This window comes from Motacilla alba, chromosome 1A (assembly GCF_015832195.1).
Source record: "Motacilla alba alba isolate MOTALB_02 chromosome 1A, Motacilla_alba_V1.0_pri, whole genome shotgun sequence".
Taxonomy (NCBI): Eukaryota; Metazoa; Chordata; class Aves; order Passeriformes; family Motacillidae; genus Motacilla; species Motacilla alba.
Window position 1 is genome coordinate 22,186,530 of NC_052031.1, and position 24,731 is coordinate 22,211,260.

Genomic DNA, 24,731 nt, shown 5'->3' on the forward strand with positions numbered 1-24,731 from the left:
TTCATGACATACAAGATCACAGTTTCTGTTTGAGATGGAGGTGCTTGAGCCCCATTTTACTCAGACTGGCTTCTTTACCTCTGTGTTTCTCATTCTCTCAGCCCCAGATTTTCCTACAGGTGAGAATTATATCCCTTGGAGGGACTGGAGTACAAAAGTGACACTGCAGAAAAGGGGTGTAAGCTCATAGCAAAATAGCTGTTTATGGGAGGGGAAAAATGGGCTCTAGTGATTGTGATTAGGCTGGAAAACTAAGAAGACAAAGACAGAGAGAAAAAAGAAATTTAGCTGTGAGTGTCTAGCAAAATTTATCAAGGCAAATCAGACCATCTCAAATATATTCCTGCAACTGTGTACAGGTTGTGACTTTCCAGAAACAAAGAAGCTAATTCCATAAGCCATAAGAATTCCATTCCATAAGAGTTTTTTTCTTTTTTTTTTTTTTCCCTGACTTGTTTTGGCTTTGAAAAGAAAGAATGCAATTTGAAATGGAGGGGAGTCAGACATGATGTGGCCAAATACTGTGAGAGACACTGGTCTTCCTTCTTGTCCCTTTGAAACCCTAATCCACCAAAGCACAAACCTGTGAGCAGTGGGTGGTCAGACATGGGCCTTGCTGCAGTGAAGGAGTGAAAACTAAGCCTGTAACCTATGATACCTCAGACCTAGGGTAGCAGTGGGGCCTTTGTTCCTGTTTTTTTATCCCAACAAGACAATATTGCTCCTCTCCTCCACAAAGCTGTGCTTTGTTTACGCTTCAGAATGAGAGAGAAAGGAGTTTAACTTTGCTAAACTCATCTTCAAGTAAGCATTCACCACAGAGAATTTCAACCTGTCTGAAATTACTCACATTATCCTAGGACATAGCAAAGAATTGTAAAGCCAGGTAAAGCATTGTGATAAAACATTGCTCACAAGTTTTGTCAAGTGATTTTTGAAGTCAAATGATCTTTTGAAGTCTTTAGCTGATTTGTTGCTGTACTGATAGGGATGAGTTTTTATGACTTCTGTTCACCACTTACTGCTCATCCTTGTAAAGCTTTTCCGTAGGTATTAAATCTCCACATCAAAGTTGGTGATAGTAAATTACTTGCTTTCTTTTTTTTTTTAAACTCTCAAATCTTCTATGATTCTTAGGAAGAAGATCACTAAGCAAGTTTTCCCTGTCACACATGACTTACAGCTTTGTAGAGAAAAAAGCTTAACCTGATGTTGTTTATTAATATCTTACTTTTTGCCAGAGATACATAACATCTTCTCCACACTTGACCCAGTTTGAATAGGCAGGCTATATGTCTTTTGAGTCTGTGGCTTGGATTATAAGAAAAAATTAATTAGAATATGGCCTTTGTCTGAGAGAGGAACTGACACGCATTTATTAAAATCTATAATCCATCACAGTTGAAGATTATAGAAGATTTTTTTATGATTCTTATTTTTTTTCTAGATCAGAACCAATATGTGTGAGTAAAGAGATTATCTTAAGCACTTATGTTTTAAATAACTTGTCAGCATGCTAAGATGATGAATGTGATTACAAACATCTCTGAAAGAAACTTTGAATGACAGCTGATTCCTTGGATTACAATTTTAAAATGTCTGCAAAAAATTTAGGTTGAAAGGAGCAGTTATGTCAAGATGGGATTTTAGAGAAGAGGATTCCTTTTTTGCTTTTGGTCCATAGATGCTTGAAAAAACATAACAGAATTAATTGGTAAAAAAATTACTTTGTATATACAACTATATGATACTGTAAATTCATTAGCAGAAGGTAACTTCAGGCTTGTTAATTTGATATGTGAGGCAACAAGCCAGTTTTGCAGAAGAAAAGGCTGAATAAGTAGCACACGAGATGCTAATGTGGTAAAGTGCAGAAGTATAGTATCTGCTAATAAGGTTATGGAATATGGTTTGCAATTGGCCATAAAATCACAATTAACCTTTCTGGTATGTGCACCCCCAGGGATTAGGATATCAAATTTTTTTTCTCTAATTTTTGAATAAGAAGGGGGAAGTACATTATATTGCTGTCCTTGTTTGCCTAGATGTGCAAATGGAGTCTGCCAGCAAATCTGAGTGCTTTGGAAGAAATAGTAAGTAAGTAATTTTCTTTCCCAGGACACCTGAGAAAGAAAATAATCCATTTTGGAAAGCACAACCATTACACACTTTTGTATGCATCACATTTGTGCCTGAACACTGTGAGAAACATGTACGTGTAATTCTTTTAAAAAGTGCATCATTTGGGGCAATGCACCCTTCATGTACATTTTAAACTCCTGTCAACCTCCAAACTCTGCTTGCACTTAGGAGTCCTATCTCAGCCCTGTTCTTCCTGAACTTCAGAATTACCAATTATGCAACCATGGCAAGAACCACAGGATTTAAAAAAAAAAAAGTGTAAAACCTGAATAAAGATATTTTAGCCCAGAAAAGTAGGTTCTGAATTATTTAATGAACTAATTATATCTTTGAGCTAAAGAAATGAAAATGTGTATCTGCAGGCATGTGGCTGGTACCTGTGGCCCAAGGCTGAGCTACCTGCATGGGTCCTGAGAAACTTGCTGGAGAGAGCAAGAATGAGCAGCTGACAGCAGTTAGGAAGAGTGCCATAAAGTCTTGTGGTGCTGCACAGGCAGTTCATGGGAAGTTCTGTGAGGGAAGGCCAAGCTCTGGTGGAGACCTTTGGGAAAGAAAAGCTTGTGAAGTAAGAAGTACCAGGGAAGTTGATAACACCATTGTGGCTGAGATGATCTAAGCAGCAGCATCTGAGGTTTCACATTTGGGCGTGGGCTAGTGAGCTACCCATGAAAGTAATTGGGTAAGAACTTTTTTTACCTGCAAAGAGATAGAGAAGGTTGGAGAAACAGAGGCTCTAAAGAGAGCGGGGAAGTAATAGGCACAAGGAGAGAAGAGGGATACAAGGTGTATGTGCTGGCTGCTGCAAGTACCTTCACCCATTCATGCCCTGTGTCTGACCATGGCCCTCTGTCCTGCTCCCTTCTTAAATCCTAGTCCTATTCTCTGTGTCATGAATCCTATTTTTACCATCTTGTGTGTGTATGCACGTGTGTCTCCCTGTGTGGAACATGTGCATTGCACCTTCCCTGGCTGGACCTGCACGGGGCCATTGGGCTGATGGGGGAATCATCCTGCATGCAGCTCTGCTGGATGGGGAAAGGGAAACTTCCAGGGTCCTGAGTCAAATGGATTCAACACTCCATAACCTCTGGGACTGCACTGCTGTGACCATAAACAGAAGTGATCAAAGGTAAAAGACAATCCAAGCACACTAATATTTTAACACAATTTTATAAACCCCCCTATGTTACATGGTCTAGATGACCTTTAGTCATCCCTTCCAACCTTACACCATCCCTGTGATTTGGTGATACATTGTTTTGTCTATATGATTATTTTTCTTGTAATAAAAGAGGGTAGGAGCATAGAAATATCTCCTTCACTGCTAGCTGTGCCAGTCTGTCTCCTTGTCTAGGACCTTCATGCTCATTTCATTTATCAATAGTATGAGGATTCTTTAAAGATTCTGCTGTTTAGAGTCCTCTAAATCTAAATTTATTTTGGCTTTGTTGCTGCTCCACCTATCCTCAATCCCACACTGCTGAGGGGTCTAGATCTATCTGCTGGCACAATGATACATGCCTACTCTAGGAATCAGTCAACTAACGTCTCCCAGGTCATATCATGCCTGTCTTTTCCCATGCTTAGTTTTTATCTCAGACAGGGTCCATTATTTTCTTGCATTCTACTCCAGAACAGTATTTCTGCTTTCAATATTTCTATATATATGTTGTATAAAGTGAGAAAATAGTTGGTCTTGCTGCCCATGCTACTTTTAAATTAACATTTTACTCCAGGCTCCTCCAGCCCCTTGGTGGCACAGCCTTCAGTACAATCAGAATCTTTTCTTGCAAGTTCTGAAGGTTACAGAAAATGATTGAGGTCAATTTGAACCATTTTGATTTTGTTCTTGCAGAGATGCCTTGCTTTATTGCTCCCAAAATTTGGCTGTTGCCTTGCTAAAGGAGGCAGCAAAGGGCTCAGCAGCTGAATGAATGATCTGAAGCCAAGCCAGCACAGAGGGGTCTTGGGAGGGGGCCAGCTGAGGTGACTGGGACACCTGGGACAGCCATTTACTGTGGCAACCTGACTGGCAGATGCGAGAGGAAACACTAAAAAAGGAGCTAATGTGGACACTGTAGGCATGGGTAGCAGCAGAGATTAAAAAGCATAAAAGTTTTTGATAAATGTTTCCTGAACTTGTGGATTCCACAGGAAGAGCAGCTGTCTGTAGATCAGCCTTAAGCCCTTGTTCTTGTAAGTAAAAGCTCTCCTGCATGACAGTGCAGACTGTTTACGTGGAAGACTATTAAGCACAGACTGGAATATTTATATTTATTTTTGCAATACCAGGGTAAAAACAATTTAACAATGCCAAGTACAGTGTTAGTCTCATAAAAAGTTTTCATTTCAAAACATATGATCTCTAGTTCCCACAAAAAGTTAAAATCACATGCAGCTATATGAAGGTAAATTGCTTAAGATGCACAATTATATATCAGAAGACTTTGTTAAAGTGAAAACATACTGATTACATAATTTTAACAAGGCGATTACACAGAACTAGAAAACTGACTCTGTAGTAAAATATAAAAATCTACAATTATAAATATAAATTTGGTCCATGGATCACTACAGAAGTAGCAGTATTTACAGTAAGTATCAGATTACGATTCTAAATGTCTAATTGAAGTCTTAAAATGTTGAATGTTATGTAGAACAGTATCTTATTTACATTCCACTATATTAAAAGTTGTATTTCTAGCAAATGTAAATTGTTATAAATACAGCGAATAAACCAAATACTAAACCCATGACATGTTTGTAATTGAGGATTCCCTTACATCTATAAATATGGTAATTTTAAGTTAAAAGTAAAGCCAGGTAAATCAAAAAACCTAATACTGAAAAAACGTACCACAATTCAATTATTAGAAACACTGTAAAAGTCAATCAAGTTAGCCCAGATGTAACGATGTATTACAAGAAATCTTTCAAGAAAAGGCACACATTGTTAATGATAAAAGTTCCACAGTAAAGTTGTATATAACAGAAATATGACTTGGTTTGAGCAACTGTTGGGGTCTGATTATATATATAGTGACTGGACAGATTTTCCCCACCCAAAGTATAAAACTGAAAATAATAATGGTAAACTCCAGGTGTGATGCAGTGATGTGAATGTTTGATTTGATGTGCTAATTAAACTAAGGATTCTAAACTTTCAGCTGCATTTCCATCAGGTAAAGCTGAGCCATTACTGTCCATGGATGCAGAAGGGTTTTCTTCTTGTCTTGTGCTGACAAGGCTGAGAATAGCTTTGTATAGAAACTGGTACTGTTCCTGGAGGAGAAAAGAGGGTACACTCAGGATGATGGCAGAAATTGTTATTTTGTGGCACTGTTGCTCAAAATTAATTAACAGCTGATGTGTCAGTCTGTAATTGTACTGTGCTCCAGAATTTTTTCTGTTACTTAGCAGCTTTATTATTTTCTGACTAATGGCTCCCTCTGTACACAATGTAAAGCACAACAATGGGGAGCACAGTAAAAGTAGGGGAGAAAACTGTATTTTAAAAGAAATATTATATGCTGACTCTGATCCTTGTTAAAGTCAATTGCAAATTTGGGGACAGGATTAGAGTTACTATTTGTCTATTGGCTTTTTACTCAATTTTTTTGTCATCTGAATTTCTTCCAGGAGGATTTCTTTTTCTACAGCACCTCTGGAAGACACTTTTGATTAATTCATGCAGAAACTAAAATGCAAAATAGTTCAGTAATGTTGCCCTAAGATCTAATGTCACACATAGGGGGAAAAAAGTGCACATTTTGCTTATTACTTACAATGTCTGTAAAGATTCCAGGCCTCATCAGATTTATCATCTTTGCTACATGGTAAACATCCACTGAATTCTCATTTTCCAGTTGATGCATCAGAGTTGTTAATGCACAAAAAGTCCCTGCTGTTACCCCTCCATGCCTTTGTAAAGTAAAACAAAACAAAACTCTGGGTCAGGTTTTACAGCTGGAAAAAATACAAACTCTGGGGCAAACTGGTAAGATGAATCATAATATTTACAATATCTGAAGCGTGTCTGCCCAGCACTAGCCTAAAAAAACTTTCACAGTACCTGGCTACAATTTCTTAAGAGTTATTTCTCTTCAGCCCTCTATTAACTAAATGCTTTGGGTCCTTCAGTGTTTCAACATTTTGTTATTTTTTGCCATTATTGAACAGCTGGAGAAGGGTATGGTGCCTCATCTTAACAGTTAATTTTTTCAGTAAAGGGCAATGAAATCTTAACTGACTTCCCCTCTAGTGACCTACCTGATAACCATCTAGAGTATCGAAATGATAAAACTGAAATGAAGTATGATAAAATAAAAATGTTTCTCTTGTTGATGCAGCTGGAACAGAAGCATCACCACTGCTGTTAAGTGCAGACTTTCTGCCTTGTTTCAGCTGCTTTCATGCAGTGAAAGGATGGTTCTACAGAAAAACATCAAAACAAACAGAAAAGTGCAGTTCTTACTCATCATGTACAATCATGGGCCCATCACGGTTGGAAGCTTCCTCTTTGATGATGCTGATCAGTTCAAAAGTTTTACTAATGGGACTGTCAGGATTTGGCCATTTTGGACACTGAAAATGCCTCACTTCAAGTACATAGTCATCCTAAATGATTAAAAAAAAAAAAAAGAAACAAAAAACCCCACAAATCAATTTTGTAAAAAGATTGACTTTCTTTATTCTGTTCCTTTGCCTTGTTCCAGCTCCAGCCTCCAGATGCAGAACCCCACTACTGTGGAGGTTGGACTACCCTATTTGCCATGTCATCATATTACCTTATAGACATTACTCCCTCCATGGATGTTTCTAGGGCACGGATATTTTATCGGTAATTCAGCATTGAAAATGTAAAAAATGTGGGCATTACCTTTAAAAAATCAAGTTCTGAGTTATATGTTTAGGACAGTGTTACCTGTGTAGCTTCTAAAATAAAGTCTTGGATTATGAGCTTCTCTTCGTTAGACAGACACTTGTGTTCTTCAGCAATCATAGTGACTTTGAAACTCTCACAGTTTATGGGCTCATCTTTGTTTGGCCAGTACACAAATTCATCTTCAGCCTCCAGGAAATAAAAAACCAAAATTGGAGTCATAAAAGTAAAGATAAGCTCTTAAAATACAAAATCCAACATAATAAATAATGTGTCACATATATAATCACTCCAGCCATCGGGATTTAAATTGACAAATCAAATTTTAAGTGGGATAACAATGGTGAAGTGATGGTTTTCAAACACCTCTGTTGTGATTAATGTACCCTGTGGACCTAAATAGCCACGAACCTGCAGTGCCACACATCCAGCCTGGCCTTCGGGTTGTGCTGTGCTGTGCATGGCCCATGGTCATGTGATAAATTTAGCTGGTGTGTTCTAATGTATGTGTGGTCTTGGGATTATCTGAAAGTGCAGAAAAGAAGTTCATGGGAGCATCCTTTCTGTCTGACAGTAGAAATGAAGAGAGTTGTTTGTTTTTTTTTAAAAAGAAAATCCTGTAATAGTTTGAATAACCAAAATGGTCAGATGGCTAGTGGGGGAACCCTCCTTGTCATGTGTCCTGCCTGCCTGTTATGTGTTTCAGGGATGATGGGGTGGACTGCAGTTGTGGTGGATGCAGAGCTCAGAGAGGCCATGGCTGTGTGCTGGCTGGGTACCACTGCTGCCTGGTCAAGCTGCCAGGGCTTCAGCGCCCTTACACCCTCCTGCAGGAGCTGAGGCCCCATGCCCTGTGTGCCCACCCTGCTGGAAGTGTTCCTGGCCACTCCTGCTCCCCAAGGGCTTCTTTCATATGTGAGGAATGCTTGGCCACTGCTGCTCCTGGCCCTGCCCAGGTCCCACCAGCTGCTGCTGTGCGAGAAACGACCTCACACTTCTGCCCTTACCTAATAATGACTAAGAAGCCATATTGCAACTAAGAAGTCATGCAGCAAAAACTAACCTTGCATAATGGTCACTTCTGCTGTTTGCCTCCTTGTATAAATTGTAGAGGACTGATTCAATACATTTTCATTCCAATCACAGTCTGCCTAGACAAGGATTTCTAGGTTTCTGCTAGATAACTTCGGGATTTTACACTCAGCTTGGTATTATTAATTTTAACTGTTTTTTGCAGACATTTTATCATATCCTGCAAATTTCAAAATGGTAATACTAATAAAAGTCATATATAAACTCATAACAATCAGCCACAGAACTCACCATATTCTGGCTATCAGGAAGCATGACTATTAACTGGGCATTATGGTCCCATATCATTCTCCAGAAATCCTTGATAGTGTGCAGTAAGGGATGCTGAGTAATAATGAATTCATTACTTTGATAATAACCCTGGAAAAAAAAAAAAAGACAGATTTGAAATTGCTGCCCAAGTATTAATGCTTAAAGGAAGCTTCTAGTGGACAGAGAGAGAACCTAGAAAATGCATTGCACACTTGTTCCTTTCTTGGCTTCCTGCAAATATTAGAAAAATATAAAACTTCCACTGAAATATTTTCCATGTGAAAAGAATAGATTCAATTACATTGAAAAAATATTAAGACTTCAAAAAAAGGAGAAAAGAGATCAGAGCAGATTCAAACAGCCAATTCAGAATAAAAATATATTATCCATAATTCTGGAGGAGCTGACTACCCGACCAAATAAAAGAATAGTTAAAAGATCTGCAAAAATCCCAAGCAGTTTCCTAATTTGTACAGATATCTCAGATCACTCTCTTACCATGAAAGAGAGTTCCTATGCAGTAATGCACCTACAAGATCATGTACACATCTCACAGCACAGAGATTTGCCATCTCTTTCCTGAATGTCCAGGAGGCATTTACTCCTCCCTCTCAGCTATTGAAGGGGGAAAGGGTTGAAGAAAACCCAGAGAGCAAGAAGATAATGGAAAGCTGATGAGCTATGGTATCTTAGGCTATGCCACCTGCAAATGCACTGTAAGATGAGCAGGTAGGAAGACAAACCTCAATACAGCCATTAAAAACGATCTTGGTAGTTAATACATTTTGACATTTAGTTAATCTCAAAAAAACTTACCATAAAGCATTTAGCTTTATTAGTTTTTAAGACTATGATGTGATTTCTGTTTCTACAGATTGTTAAAATGCAATGCACTTAACCAAACTTAAAACCAGTAATAATGGTAATAGTACTTCCTGGGGGAAGTAACTCCTTCAGGCAGAGTGAATAATGGAAGAAAGGAGCTTTCAAAATCAGGATTGTGTCACCCTAAATCAGCCAAATGGAAGCTCTGAAAACAGCTGTTCATTGTTTCTCACCAATATATTAACTGACTTACCATAATATAGGAAGCATTGATGTAGTCTGTGCCTTCACCAGATAGTGATGAGATACCCACTCTAGATCTTTCCACTGTAAAAAAAGTTATGAATTCACAAGCATGTTGCAATGACTCTTATAATATTATAGCAATTATCTCCCATCTCACAGTAATTATAACACTGGGCTCCATCAATTGGGATGAAGTGCTATCCAGCCATCTATTTTGTTTTTCTATGTGTAATTCCTAATTCTTTGCTGTAATGTTCTCTACAGAACATTGCTGCAAACTAATGCAGATGTCTTCAGTTCTTGTTGAGGTTTTGAAGAAGCTTACCAGGAATGATAGATGAGGTTCGGTTCTTTTCTCTATTACACTGTTTGAGTGCAGTTGAATAATCACACTGCTGTGTGTTAGACTGGCTCAGTAACTGAAACAATGAAGTTAAAAAAAAGTCAGGTAACTGCAGAAAAGCCATTCCTTCATAAGTTGCATTAAACAGAAGGGTGCATATATTGCAGGTTTGTTGTGTCTCTCAACTATGGTTATCTAGTTATCTGTCTAAACTACTTAACACATCACCAGAATACTTTTTCTTCACTGTTCTTAGCAGTTCAAATTATTCTTGAACCCTAGATCAATAACCATATCTTTGAAGGTGAAGTCTGACATATCTGCCAGAATGGTATCTTTCCAGACTGCTGTTTTACCTTTGAGATCTTCCTGCAAAGGCATGTAGTTAAATTTTCCAAAATCTTCTTACTGTCCTATTTCTCGTGATCTCTTTTTTGTGGATTTTTTGGTAGATTCCTTGTTTAAGAGTATGCAAATAAGTCTGTCCCAATTGACTGCACTCATTTGATAAATTTAATCTTAATTTAGGCTCAGCAGTTAAATTTTAGGTAGAGAAAGCTGATGAAAGTTGTGTTGAGATACCTACTTTTAAGTCATTCAGGTTTACAAACCCAAAGATTTTCACACTACTATTTCAGAGAGCTCACCTTGAATTGTTTCTCCAGTCTGGTCTTTCCTGTTGGCCCAGGTATCAAGAGTGCATTAACGTAGGCATGAATGTGAGTCTCAGGGACTTCTGTTTCTTTACTGAGTATTGCTTCAACCAAAGCATCATGAATGAAGATGTACTGCTCCTAGGAAAACACAACCAAACATGTGAGCTCTCATGATTTTCAGATTCTCCTGGATATCTCTGGTTAAGCTGCCACTTCTGATGTGGTCAGTATTTTTTCACAGGGGTTTTCTCAACCGTGATCCTCTATAGCAAAAGCTGTCCCTCTGCAGTGGCAGTACACACATTACAAGCACAATTGACAATTACACTTGCAGTACATACATACACATATATACATATGATTTAACACCAAATCCTCACTACCTGTGATATCTCACGTTAACAGAATAGAGGTAAAAATGCAAGCACAGCCTTGAGTAAAATTTTCAAGCCAGTCCTGCCCCTGGTTCCTACTGCTATTCTCTATTTTCTGTCTCACATCCTTTGGAACAAGCTCCCTAGCTGTTGATTAACTTTTTTTCTGTTGAAAGGCACTGGGGAATCTAACCACCTGCTCTGGAAACCTGAAATAGACTTTCAAATGCCCTGCTGTTGCCCTTATTGTTTTCTCTTGGTCTTTCAATAGTCTATATATAATCTTCAGTTTAAAGCACCTATATATAATTTTCTGTCTGAAATAGCTTTTTTAGCATATTTCATTGCCTAATATAAACTGTTTGATGAGGTTCAGTGAAGATCTGAATGCCTGACAATGGTGCATCCTCACAAAGCTCCGTGACAAAAATACAAGTCCTGCCAAGAAAGCACTGCTGTAGGAAGCGTGGTTTATACAGGCTTCCTTCTGAGTCCTTCTTAATAAACAGATAAGAGCCCAGGGAAAGGTAATTTCTAATGCCCTGCTCTCAGTGTGCCTAGAAGGATGTCTCTATAAAACCAAGGGAAGCAAAAGGGAAAAATCTAGTCTGGTGCTTGGTTTCTGTCTTCTGGTGGTGCCAGCAAGAGGACTGCTTTATCTCTCCTCCTGCAAACAGAAAGTTTGTAATAGTCTCATGCTATTTATATTTTATTCTTACCTCAGTCTGCACCAAGTAGTTCCTTTGAGTGCGTATGTGTTTTAAGAATCCAAATATGTTGACTGTCCCTTCATGCTGAATTTGCTGCAGCATGCTGTCTAACACTATGTATGTGCCTGTCCTTCCAACACCAGCACTATAAAACAAAAAAAAACAGTCTTGAGCCTGAAATAAAGCAATAATGTAAACAACTTTTCCATACACATAGCTTTTTCAACAAACTGCTGCATATGGAAGATTTTCCTCTAAAAATGAATTTATTATATGATATACTTTGTTAAAGGTTCAAGGCTGATAGTAATCTTTTTCTTTGTACAAGAATAGACCTAAAGATAATTTTCTCAAATAGCTTTTAAATTATTGGCTGAAATAGAACTAAGGGATTTCCTGCAGGTCTACAATTTTCAGCCTTCTGATATTTCTTAGGATACTTTGCCAGGTATATCTAGATAAGGTGGTGTATGTCAGCTCTTGGGCACAGTTCAATGTGTTCAAATTCTTCTATGTTGAAATCCCACTTTAAAGCAAAAGTTGCATTATGCAACTCACTACAGTACAGGAGATTTCAAAGATAAACCCCAGGAAATGGCAGAACTGTTGAGAGTATATCTGTAAAAGAAAAAAGCTTAGTGCTCTTTAGACAAAGTTAAGATGGCAAGCAATTTTTGAAAACCTTTTTTAAAATAGGAAATGGAGAAGAAAGTGTTAATCAACTCATTTCTGCTATGAACTCTGATTAATATAGTATGAAACCAGCTGTATCATAAAAGTAGAGAAAAAACTTGTTCTTTTATAAAATATCTGGGTAGCAAGTACAAGGTCAAGAGGTCAGTTTTTGTTATCTAGTCATATATGGGCAACAGTCCAATGTAATTCCCCTCTAAGACATGAAGGAACATTATGTATACTGTACATGTAACCTGAGAGCAGCACTGTGCTGGGTCTGCATGGTCCCCTGTGGGCAGATCCAGCTCAGTCCATACATGCTAATTCAGTCATCTCATTTCTGCCACAGAGGGGGTACAGAGCATAGGTAGAGTGAGATCAGATTGCTCTAATAAACTGTCTAAGTAAGTATGATATGAAACTCAAAGGTCCAGGTTGTTAATACCCTGTTAGACACAAATAAGTACACAGATTACCAGACACCATCTGTACTTGTTATGAAAGACAAAACATGAAAAGTACCAAATAAAAATAGCTAAAATAAATTTTATGGATCTCATCATTTGTGTCTTCCTTATAGCCTGTAAATATAATTAAAAATTGTATTTCAAACATGACAGGATTCCTTTGAAATTCCATAGTGCATGTGGTCAGTTTAGCTAAAAACCATACAAAACTGCCTACAGACAGAGGTGAGTTATACCTGTGACCCAAGGGAGAGGTCTGACTGAAGCCACACAACTTACCACTGTTCACTTCTTAAAAACTCAATTTAATTGACTCCTAATGTATTGCCAATGTCTCAGCAATATCAGACTTGAAATTTTGAATTTCCCAAGAACAGCCAGGATGCAAATAGCAGCAGAACAACAAGATATGGAATTTTCACTTTCCAAGCTAAAAACAGATGTCAGTCAGATTAGATCATCCCACAAATAAAATATCTTCATTTGCAGCATTTGTGAGGTGACTTTACCTGTTGGCATTCTCAGTGTCAGCTCCAGAAGGACAGAATTCATGAGGAGGTTCTCTTTCCAAATGTTCCATCAAAGGTGAGGTACTACAGTGGAAAACCAGAACCTGCTTATATATTTTACAATAACCCGGTCCTTCATGGGCATTGTGAAGTCATTCCAGGCCCTACAAGCCCTTTTTAACCAATTTTCCCTGAGCTGCCAGTTTCAGAGAGCACTGACAGAGCACCTGCCTGCACACTGCGGCACATGCAGACCTCAACCATTCCCCAGAACGCTCCTCCACTGCAAATGACTGCTAGAGCCCAGAGAGTGTTAAAAACAGCAGAGTTGTAGTTCAGCCAGGAACAGAGTGAGTCTTCTCTTGTGCACAGAGCTCCTCTTAGGATTACAGAGTATCCCTGCACCAAAGAAAGCATGAGCCAAAAGCATCCTAATAATATATTTGCAGAAATGAAACAATTATCCCCACACGTGTATCTGGTAAGCTCATAGCATTCAGGATAGCAGTACAGAAATGTGAAAAAAAATAGAAGTAAAAGCAGTTTAGCTAGAAAAAAAAAAAAAAAAAAAAAAGAAGAACATAGTGCAGAGCAGCAGCATCATCTTGTTTATGGAGATTTACAGATTTACAGAAGTGGCACAATTGATTAGGTGGCCTTATGAAGGAGAGAAATATCAGATAAGAATATCAGCTAAGAAGTTAATCTTACTCCATCAGGAATCGTTAAATGCAAAAGTGAAATTTTGCTTAACCCACCACTGAGAACTTATTTTCTTCTGCAAAACAAAAGTGGAGTGAACCTTAGAGCACTAGAAAGCACACCTGCAATGAACCACAACAGGCCCGACAGCGTGGCGCTTCGCGTGCGATGCCTTCCGCACGAAGGTGAGAACGGGCAGGGTATACTCTGGAACACCCATGTCAGGCCACTGGGTGTAATGGTACTGAGTCACCATGCGGCCACTGGACCTCCCTTTCTGAGAACCCTACAACAAAAAAAAATAATTCCACATGTAAGCAGCCCACATCTTCATTTTATTTCCGTACCTGATAGTTGTTGAATTAGTGCTATCCTTATTTAGTTCAAAGCATGCCATCTGGCTCAGAATATTCCAGCCTTCAAAGAGAAGGGGAAGGACCAGTGGTTCTGTCTTACCAGCTTGCCCACTGAGTGGGAAAATGACACTGACAGTGACACTGTCTCAGAAAGCCATAGAGAAAGATTAAGAGCACTGGAGGGTAACAAATTACAGCTACTCTCAAGAGTCACCAGCTCTTCCTGCCACTCTGCTCCTCTGCTGAGTGAAGAAAGAGCAGGATTTATCTCACCCAGCTTTAGTGATCTAAAAGATAAGTAGCCTTGTGTAGGCTGCTTTTCTAAGCTCCCCTCCCCGTGGCCACTCAGAGGCAGGGATGCCTTCAGAAAGCAGGTCATCTCATTCAGAGATTGGTTCCTAAAATAGGCAGAATAAATTAATTGATAGGAAATGCCAAACATTATGTAACAATTATACAGGGAAGGTGAGAGGCTAGACGTCTCAGACATTTATATGGCTGGAATAAATTACGTTTTCGGAATTCTCCTCAAGGTAGCTAACATCACCCTGCTGAGCTGAGATCATGCTGGTTCTGGTTACAATAAAACAAAGTGTGTATTCACCTGTCTTTAAAAAGGAAAATGGAGAGATGAAGTGGATAATTTAACTCATAGCACATTTTCTTCAAGTTGCTCTCTTTCTGAAAATGTATCGTCCCGCTACCCAGGCAGCCAGAGTCCACATCAGCTCTCCAGTGTGATCACTGCTTTTTCCCTGATGCTCTTACAGTTTTCTGAGTTTGTTTATCTGGTCAAATTAACTGAAGTTCACAAGCATCTTGGCTGGCTGAGGTCTATAGGATTCAGCTTCACATATACAGCATAAAAGAGTTGTCAACTGCCTTAAAAATATTCTGAGCATCTTTTAACACTTCCTTTTGCCTACTTGTGTTTTTAGGATGTCACAAACCTTTTTGATCTTGGTGTTTCTAAGAGTAAAATTCCTCACAGTGTAATAGGCAAGTACATGAACACTCTTCTGAGTAACCAAGAAGTTCCCATATTCTTCACTACCTTCAGCAGGCCAGTACTGGTCACATTTTCTCTGTTAGAAAGAAATTTTCTGTTAGAAAAATTCTATATAAATAATAGAGAAAAAACCTGTAAAATGTCAAATTAGTGAGCTGAAATGTTCAAATTTAAGAGCAGAGTAAAATCAGAGCACGAAACTGTATTGGGATTATCAATACACCCAGTTTATCATACACATGATCTTCTGTGCATGAGAACAAGTAACAATTATTTTGTGCTGTAGAGGGATAGCGATTCAAAGATGCTCTTTATTTGGAAAACTCAAAAAAAGATGTTTAAATCATACTATCAGAGTTAAAAGGGTCCAATATTGCGGAATTTTCCATTCTATAGACACTCTAAAACCCAAAGAAAATAACATGTTCTGTAGGAAATATAGGAATGCATCCAAGTCAGTAGAGTCGTATGTGGCTTCTGATTAGTTTATAGTATGGGCAGAGCATATCTGCTAGAGAGGGTAAGAGTGAGCCTGGGTTTGGCTAGAATATACAGGAGAGAGCTGTGATATGTCCAGCTTTTTGGTTGGGTAGTCATACAGCCCTCTCTAAGAGTATTAGAAGAGTGCTTGTTTATAGCATGGTGTTACAAATGAAGTGGTACTCCCAGTCAGTCCTTACCTAAAATTACTGTGTCTGTATCACCTGAGAGTTGCTTTGTAGGTTGTATGATAAGATTTGCATTCATTTTAGGCATTGCTGCCAGTGTGTGGTGAGTGTGATGCAGTGTCTCCTCATGTGACCAAGGGTACACCACATAATCAGAGAAACACACACCCTGTGGTGGGATTTGACCTCATTTGGTCTCACTGGACAAATGTGTTTCAGACATGCAGTAGGAAAAGAACTGTGAGAACCATGGGATGTTAACAGGGAGCAAACTGAATATCCAGGAAAGTTCACTTGAACTACATTCTTCTCCTTTCCAGGGTCCAAGGCAACACTGGCATAGTGCATGATGGCAAGGAGAGAAGCAGACTGGTAGCAGAATGTGGACACACATGTGCCACAGACTGTCCACTCATGTTATATGCAAGTAGTCTTTTTTACAGTATAAGATGTTTTTTATTTTTGTGGTTAGAACATGGTATTTTCAAGGTTTATTGAATATTATCTTCAGTTTCATGCTACAAATCCTCAACTGTATACTTCTGTAGCCAATCCAGGTATAAGCAGCTACTACAAACTATTGCTTTTTGCTCAGTAATTGACTAAACCAAATTTTAAAAAGAAAGATGGGAGTTTGCTACAGGTAGATCTACCAGCATCAGAGAAGTAAAAAACGGACAACAGTACTCATACCCTTCCTTTCTCAACGAGATTAGTTATCATCACAATAACTTCCACGTTATGTTCCCATATCATTCTCCAGAAATCTTCTGCTGTTGATTTTAGAGGCCCTTGAGCTGCAATGTAGGCTTTTGGCTTGTTGTAGCCCTAAACAGAAATAAAAGAAACGACACTTGTCAAATCACTGTCCATGAGAAAAAGGAGTTTGGGAGGTGTACATGATATTTCATGTATTTATTTTTGAAGACTCTGAAAAATTTTTAAGTGCTTTTAAATTTGTAACTGTTGACATTGTGGAAATCCTGTGGTATCAAATAACATAGGAATACAACTGTTATGCCAATGTTTATCATCCCAACAAACAGGATATGTATGTTCAAATGCCCATGTTTAGGCAGAACATTGACATGATAGTGATTAGGAGACACACAGACATGCATTGCAAAAGTGGTTTAAAAAATGAATCATGATCATTCACATGTAAATAATTATGTAATGAAAACTGGTAATGGTATCTTGGTGAGGCTCTGAGCCAAATGGCATCTTCCTCTTATGAGATTACCTCAGATGGGAGAATTAACCACTCAGATGAGATATACTTCTAAAATGACTCAGATGTGACAGGACAGTTTTTCTTTAAAAATGCCCCTCATTAAGCTGCAGCTGCTAAAATATCAAGATGGATTCAAAAAAGAATTGGCATTTTCCCTTTGCTTTAACTTTGTAGGCTTAACTTAGACCATAAAAGTTTTTTTAAAATAATCTGTAATATTGTGATAGCTTTTTAAAATTAAATCTAATAATATCCATGCATAATTTTTTTACAGAAAAGGCTGACAGATCAATAGGCCAATGGATAGAAATAGGCACTTACATCAACATAGTTTGCATTAATGTAATCAGTCAGTTTTCCATCCTTCTCAGCAAGCTGTGCTAATTTAACCCTAGTATGATCATCTGCAGTAAAACAAGGGAGAAAATAAGTAATTTTTGGTAAGAATTATATTCTTTCTCGTAACAGTAATGAAACACATTTTTACAATACATAAGGCCAATACACTAACAATCACATGTGCAAACATCCTCTCCTTAGGTATGAATCAGATTAAAAATTCCAATTTATAGAGAAAATCAAGAAATTAATCCAAAGTTTGAAGGGATTCAGAATCTAGTGGCCAGAACAGCAGCACCTGGGGTTATTTTAGCCACTATGACATGATTCCCCCATGGCCTCTAGCTGCTGCCTGTAAAGGCGTCTAGGCCTTCCACAAGTCCTGTGTCATGACTGCCAAATCTACACAGTGGCATGTCTCAAAATGACAGCAGGCACCAGTGTTGAGGAGCTTTAATTCCAAGTTAAAAGAGTGGACTCTGGAGAGCAATGGACTTTGAAAATGCTGGTCATCTGAAGAGTCAGCAGTAACTACATCAGGGGGAGCTGAAGTGCTCTGTAGCCTGCACTGATTGTCAGAACTACACTTGAGTCATGTATGGAGGACAATTCTTGCTACTTCAGCTGCCCTAAGCTGCCTCTGCACTGCTTTTTAATCAAACAAACCCTGGGCTAGTACCTTTTGTATGATCAGGTACAAAACAGTGGCAGAGGAAAATCCCTGTGTTTTTGTCCCTTTAGAGACATCTTTAGTCAGGGGGATTGGCATTTCCTGTTGCTGGTCCACATCATCTTCTGCCTGACAGCTGATTCTGTTCTGACTTATTTTTTTAAGCTTTAGTGACACTGAATGCTGAAGATATATTTAATTTAGAGTTTTCTTGTAATAAGAACAAAGTTGAAAGGCTATAGAGAGCTAAAAAAAAAGTATTGAGCCACTAAATGATCAAAAACCCAGAGGAAAAAGCTTGAAAAAGAGATTAACAAAACTGAATAGATGTGTTTCAGAGAAGAAAAATCTGAGTGATGCGATGGGCAAACAAGTGTACTGGCTAATGAAGCTGTTGTATTATGTTGTTGCCAGGCATAACACAACATAAAACCAGAACATTTATGTCTATTTTGACAGTAAATATATTCAGGGATTTTGAAGCTCATAGAGACAATAAATCACCATTATTCTAAATCAAAGATGGATTAATTTTGACAATCAAAGCTTCTTTGGCTTTCTAATGGCATTATAACGAAATCTCCCAACTCCCTTTGGGTCATCGCAGAAGGCACAAATATATCTTGCTAACACATGCTCACCAAAGCAGCAGAATGTCAGAGGACTAACTTGAAGAAATGTGAAATCTGATGCTAACTCCTCTCCAAGGAGCACTTTGCTGATCAATAGCTGGAGCTTTCAGGGCAGAAGTATTTTTGCTCCCACTAATAACACACAAATCTGTACTTATTTATAAAAATTTCTCACACAAGACAACAAGTGATGCCTTTACTTACAAGCAACAATGTTTATGTATCGATTCTTGTTCTTGTTGTCAGGGTGATTAGAGCTGTCTGATGTAATACCTAGATCTACAGTACAGCTCTGGATTTCCTGAAAAAAAAAGAAGTATGTCACACTTAAGTAACTATTAAGACACATAAAATGTCTTAAAATATAGTAAGCAAGCATGAAAAGAACCACAACCTTATACCCAGTTATCTATGATATTTTACAACTACTTCATTGCTAAAAAAAATTGCAGTGAAATAATTCCTTACCTGATAAAACTCTTTCAGTGTCTAATGAGGGAATGAATGCAAAAAAAGTAAAAAAAATCAAATTCCACAGCACAGAACAAATGGATAAGTGTTTATATAAATTACGATTACTATATGGAAAACAGTTATGGTCATGCAATATTTTCATAATAACAACAAAACTGAGTATTTTGGCATAACTCCTAAAGGAAACAAGAGGTAATTTTCCCAGTTAAAATGCTGGCATTTCCTTTCCTATCTTTAATGTCAGACCTTAAGCCAGTGAAAGCTTGTACATATGAGCAAAATCACAGACTTTAGCCAGATTATCTATATATGTAACAGTTCACTGGAACATTTATGTGTCCTTATAAATGCATTAGTTTCTCTGAGGAATGCTTTTGCTCTCTTTGCATTCGGCTGCAATGAAGCAGGACTGTGTGCAGTTCAGCCAGCCTCACAGCACTCTGGGGAAAGACAGAGCTACAGCCCTCACTCAGGCTGCCAGCAGCTTCACAGTGAAGCCAACAATTTTATAAAAAGAGAGACAGCCTTGACAAGACAGGCACAAAGACTGTAAGACCCACAAAATTAATTCATTTTATTGATTACTTTAGCTGACAGGAAACTCAAGCAATTTATAAGGTCCACACTTTTAAACAGCAAATACATTGCCACCACTAAAAGTACTAATGGTGTTTCCCAACGCTCTTTAGAATTCATTTTAAAGTCAATCACCGTAATCTACTTAAATACATATATGAAAAGTTGTTTTCAGTTTAAAAACTAGATTGTAAATGAGTTATTTTGCAGTAATATAAAAAACCTTGCTACTCCCTCCCCCCCCAAAAAAAAATCTAAACCATCCTTGTACTCTTCAAATATGTGCTAACTCTGCAAAGACAATTAGTATATTTCAGTTTTTCCCAATCTTCTAAGTTCTCTATCAGTAGAGAAAAGAACTGAGCACTACTTCTGGAGCAGTCCATAAAGCCAAACAAGATGATGAGGACACTGATTTTTTTTTTGGTAATAGTTAAAACTAGCATGAAATATTTCAGATGGTGCAGCTGTAGCTCAGTGACATGCACTATATTTGGTCTTTAGATCACTGCTGTAATTTAGGAAAAGTAAAATTGTAGGAAAAGATCAATTTAGAACAATCTGATTTCTGTATTGCTATACTCACTAATGCTGAAAGAACTTTTTGCCCATTGTATTTACATACAGTCCTTCAACATCTGCTCCTATTAATAGCTAGTCAAACTGGAGTCCAGTTCCATCAGTGCATATGCACATGTGTCATATATGAATATGTACTGGACATACACAAGTATTGACAAATTTGGATCAAATGGATATTCTGAATGTTAAATGAATTCAAGAAGAAATGCTGATGAAGAGGGTTATGTGAAGGACATGGAATTTTTGGTCCATTGGATCATAATACATTGGCTGGGAAAACAAAAGTAAGACCTCAAGATGCAAAACCCTGAATTTTTACTTTCATTATTGTTTTTGCAACAGGACTATTATTATGTTTTATCTTAATCTAGATCTGCTAAAATACTTGTTTCCATCCCAACTGACTGATTTTATTAGAAATCTCTTGTAAAATTGCTAATGGCACAGCTTTAATTAGGCATTTGGGGTTTTAATGCTTATGTGAATTAGGTTAGAACATATCCACATTTAAATTGATTGCAATACATGAGTGGGAAAAACAATGAAAAGCATTAATTACACATGGTGATAGTAACATTATATGATTAGAGCGTATGTTTCAACATTTTGAAATACCTCTTATGAACCATATACTTTAGGAAAGAACTGTAAAACTTTCACTACCACATATGAAGACTACATTAGCTCCCCTGTTAATCAGAAGTCTTGCCACTTGTACTCATTATTACTTCCATTTTATTTTCTCTGTAAATGGAACAAGCAAATATGAGTAGCTTCTGCAAAATTCAATTTTCATTAGTATTGGAAAGCTTTAGGTCTATTACTATATCTGATAAATTATATACATTGCACTACCTTTGCACAGTTTATTCACACAGTTGTTCAGTATTTTATCACAATAATAAACATTCCCATTTCTATTCCAGTGCTGATTTTAGGAATCTCCTTGGGCTTTATGCATCAACTCGGTACTGGCCTCAAAGCACTCACATTGACATGCATTCATGAAATTGGTGCCCAAGGGAGAATGTAATGCTCCAATTTTTGTTTGCAGGCATTTAAACTTAACATTATTTGTACGTGCTAATAAAAAGATGACATCATAGAGCCATACCTCAAATTCTTCAGAAAAACCATTACTTGCATGTAAATCTGCAACATGTTTGGGAAAATGCTTTATTGGAATTGCTCCAACATCATCTTAGGGGTGGGAAAAGACAAAAAATATATTTATGTAGAATAAAAAGCCAGTGACATATAATGAAGTTTATATGTAGGCATTCCACAAAACATCCTGAAATAAAATTCTTGGCATGAACTTTGGATATACAACTCCCAAAAAACCACAACACCCTTTGACGCCATTAACATTTCTAAAATAGTTACCTAACACTTGTACATTTCTAAATTATTATTTGGAAAGAAGATAATGAAAATCCTTTGCTACGTCTTGCTCTGTCTGTAAGCCCCACAAATCAGAGTGCTGATTCTGCAAGATGTTGAGCTTGTCTGCAAATAGAAGAATGCACAAAATTCCCTAAGAAGTCAAGGAAACATGGGAGGATTAGCTCTCTGCTGCAAGATGTTCAAAAGGAGAGTGCACAGCCCTGAATAATACTGATAAAGTAGGAATGGTTAGGCAGGGTTGTCTGGGTGCTCCATGCTGATTAGTGCTGCACTGGAAATTGGAGCCACACAGTCCCAAGCCTACTAAATTAAAGAAGCATTATGCCAGTATTTTCATATTAACTGACACTTGCCTGTTTGCATTGGCATCCAAAAGAAACAGGAATTAATTTTCAACTTTTACTGCATTAGTGACTACCTTCCATAGAGAATTTTCTCCCAGCTCTCCTTGTGTTTCTATGATTACCTATTGATAATAATCTTATGTCTGATCATGGCAGCACTGACCACAGATTTTCACATCAGGCTTCATACTTCAAGGTTTAAATGAAAGATTTATGTTTAAGAGTTTTTGGCTACTTGCAAAGAAAACATCTACACTCTTGAGGAATAAATATGATTAAAGTAACATCTCCATTTCACTTTAGACAAATACAAAAACCACTTGTGTAGAATATGCATCAGGAATAACATCAAAAACCTTTGGGACTTTTAATCTTCTCTTTACTGCAAATATGCTGTGTAAACAAAGTCATCTGTTCACTAATTATCTGCTAAAGGATGACATTATTTCACTGAGATTTGGTTCTGAAGAATAATTTTGTTGGATTTTTTTTTAAAGCCTTTCATGGTTTAAAAAGATGTTTATTTCACAATCTGTAATTTCATCACCATTTCATACGTGAACAAAACGTCAGAAACATTGAACAAGGACCTGTTATTCACATCAGCAGATGTTTAGTATTTAGCCCACCTAATAATTTTAGCTTTCAGTTACCAAGAATTTGTTGATTTGTACTAAGATCCATCTGGTCTCCCACTTATATGACTGGATCTGAATACAAAAAGTGAATTTATCCAGTCAAGCCTAAGAGAAGTTGAACAAATGTGTAACACAATCTTCACACTTTGGAGATGAGACCTGGCATGAAGTGTTTATCCTAATGGTATGCAAACACAAAACCAGAAGGGAAGGCAAATGACCCAAAGAGTGAGTACAATAATGGAGAAATAAATCTTAGGTTTTGTTTCTTTGCCCGTGCAAATCTCCCAATTCAATCACTTCTGAACCCAGGAATGTATTTTATATCTGGATGGCAAGTATCACTTCAAACTACTTCAAGTTTGATAGTGGATCTGAATCCTACCCTGTCATTCCTTACTATTTAAATGCATCTTTGAACTGTGCTGTGAAGAGCCATGGCATTTTCTGTGAATAACTGCAGATCTACCTCTGCCAATGAAAGGAAGGAAAACTTAATATATAATGATATCTGTGGAGTGTGCTTTTGGTCACAGCCATAAGAATTAAACTTAGCAGTTGCAAAACACTCTTCCTGCCTTACACTCTTTTCTAGGATTATACTGTAATTAGATGCAATTGTAAAATTACACTGTTAAAACATTTGTGCAATAGAAAACACAGTAACTGTTCACTTGACATGTGTTGCATGCAAAATAAAATTATTTCCTCAGTGCATGCAGCTTTTCCCATAAAATGTTTTGTCTGTCTTCAGTCACTGAGAAATGTTCTTTTTATGATTTATCACCATTTCAGAAGGAAAACCTCTAGTTTCAAAACATGCATTTTAGGAACTCAGAATAACTATAAGTGCAATTATGAAATGGAAAACACTTTCCCCCTGAGGTAAGCTGGTCAGGAACAATTGTAAGAAAAGGATACAGTTGTAGTTCAATACAATTAATGATGGAGAGTTAAAGCAGAGATTTCCTATGATTGCTGCTTGACATTCATATATAATCATGTTTTCTGAAATCAAGCCATAGCTCTGCTTTTTGACCATTTAGTAATAGGTTATGCATCTCCTAATAGCGTCAATCCATACAAGACACATTTGAAGATGTCTGCAATTCAGTTACAATGGAAGCCCAATGCTTGGGATTTATTTGTGTTTACTAGTTATTCACACAAGGGCTGATTTTCTTTAGTCATTCCATGAAAATCCATCTCCTTGTATAATAGCATACTTTGCAAAAACATTACTTGTGGAACAAGATAACATTGTCTCATAGGTGAGCATGTGGCTTAGGATCTGCTTCAGAATTAATGGATTTTGGGTTTAGGTAGATGAATGTAATTAATCTATTTCATTCATGAAAAAGCTGAAAGGCTGCATGTGCTCCTGCGATACTCTTTGAGAAAAGAAAGGTAACAGTTTCCCCAAATAAATGTAGTGGATGTAGAAGCAGAAGATGCTAATAATATTCTGAACTTCTGTATTATTTTAATGAAAGGTTCACATAACTATACCATAGTAATTATGCTAAGAAAATATGTAAGTATGAGAACAGGCTGTAATTGCAAGTGAAATGCAGACAGATGAGGCATATCCTCATCCTGCTGGTAAAAAGAATAGGACATGTTCTATACACAGGTGACAAATCCAATTAGAGGCAGAAATACAAAGAATCTGTTGCTGGTGTAATTCTCTAGAGCTGTTTAGAGTAGCTCAGATGGCTACATGAGCAGCCACTCTAGGGAGGCTACACTTAAGATGGCTACAAAGCACAGAGTATCCTTGAGGCAACACTGTAAACTGAAGATATTTCTCTTCTGCATTACCTACCAAAGAGACTATTAATAACACAAGTCTGCCAATATCAAGTGTACCTGTTTACACAGATTTGTACAAGAGGTTACAAATCTATGGTTTACAGATGTCATAGTA

At 37.5% G+C, this 24,731-nt stretch overlaps 1 protein-coding gene across 6 annotated transcripts in view; it reads right to left on the reverse strand.

Moving 5' to 3' along the window:
• Window positions 1-4,399: 4,399 nt before the first annotated feature.
• Window positions 4,400-24,731, reverse strand: part of PTPRZ1 (protein tyrosine phosphatase receptor type Z1) — a 130,031-nt gene continuing 109,699 nt past the window's right edge. For 2 of the 6 annotated variants that reach the window (XM_038153118.1, XM_038153115.1), the window contains exons 15-31: window positions 21,530-21,615; window positions 19,252-19,272; window positions 18,988-19,084; window positions 17,464-17,546; window positions 16,602-16,736; window positions 15,182-15,316; window positions 13,998-14,161; window positions 13,174-13,257; window positions 11,532-11,667; window positions 10,430-10,576; window positions 9,765-9,858; window positions 9,447-9,520; window positions 8,348-8,476; window positions 7,067-7,213; window positions 6,617-6,759; window positions 5,928-6,063; window positions 4,400-5,424 (exon numbers count right to left, since the gene is read on the reverse strand). In XM_038153118.1, the coding sequence (XP_038009046.1) occupies window positions 5,284-5,424; window positions 5,928-6,063; window positions 6,617-6,759; window positions 7,067-7,213; window positions 8,348-8,476; window positions 9,447-9,520; window positions 9,765-9,858; window positions 10,430-10,576; window positions 11,532-11,667; window positions 13,174-13,257; window positions 13,998-14,161; window positions 15,182-15,316; window positions 16,602-16,736; window positions 17,464-17,546; window positions 18,988-19,084; window positions 19,252-19,272; window positions 21,530-21,615 (1,952 nt within the window). In that variant the 3' untranslated portion in view covers window positions 4,400-5,283. The remainder of the gene's footprint in view (window positions 5,425-5,927; window positions 6,064-6,616; window positions 6,760-7,066; window positions 7,214-8,347; window positions 8,477-9,446; window positions 9,521-9,764; window positions 9,859-10,429; window positions 10,577-11,531; window positions 11,668-13,173; window positions 13,258-13,997; window positions 14,162-15,181; window positions 15,317-16,601; window positions 16,737-17,463; window positions 17,547-18,987; window positions 19,085-19,251; window positions 19,273-21,529; window positions 21,616-24,731) is intronic. The other 4 variants (XM_038153119.1, XM_038153120.1, XM_038153116.1 and 1 more) reach the window with 3 other exon arrangements.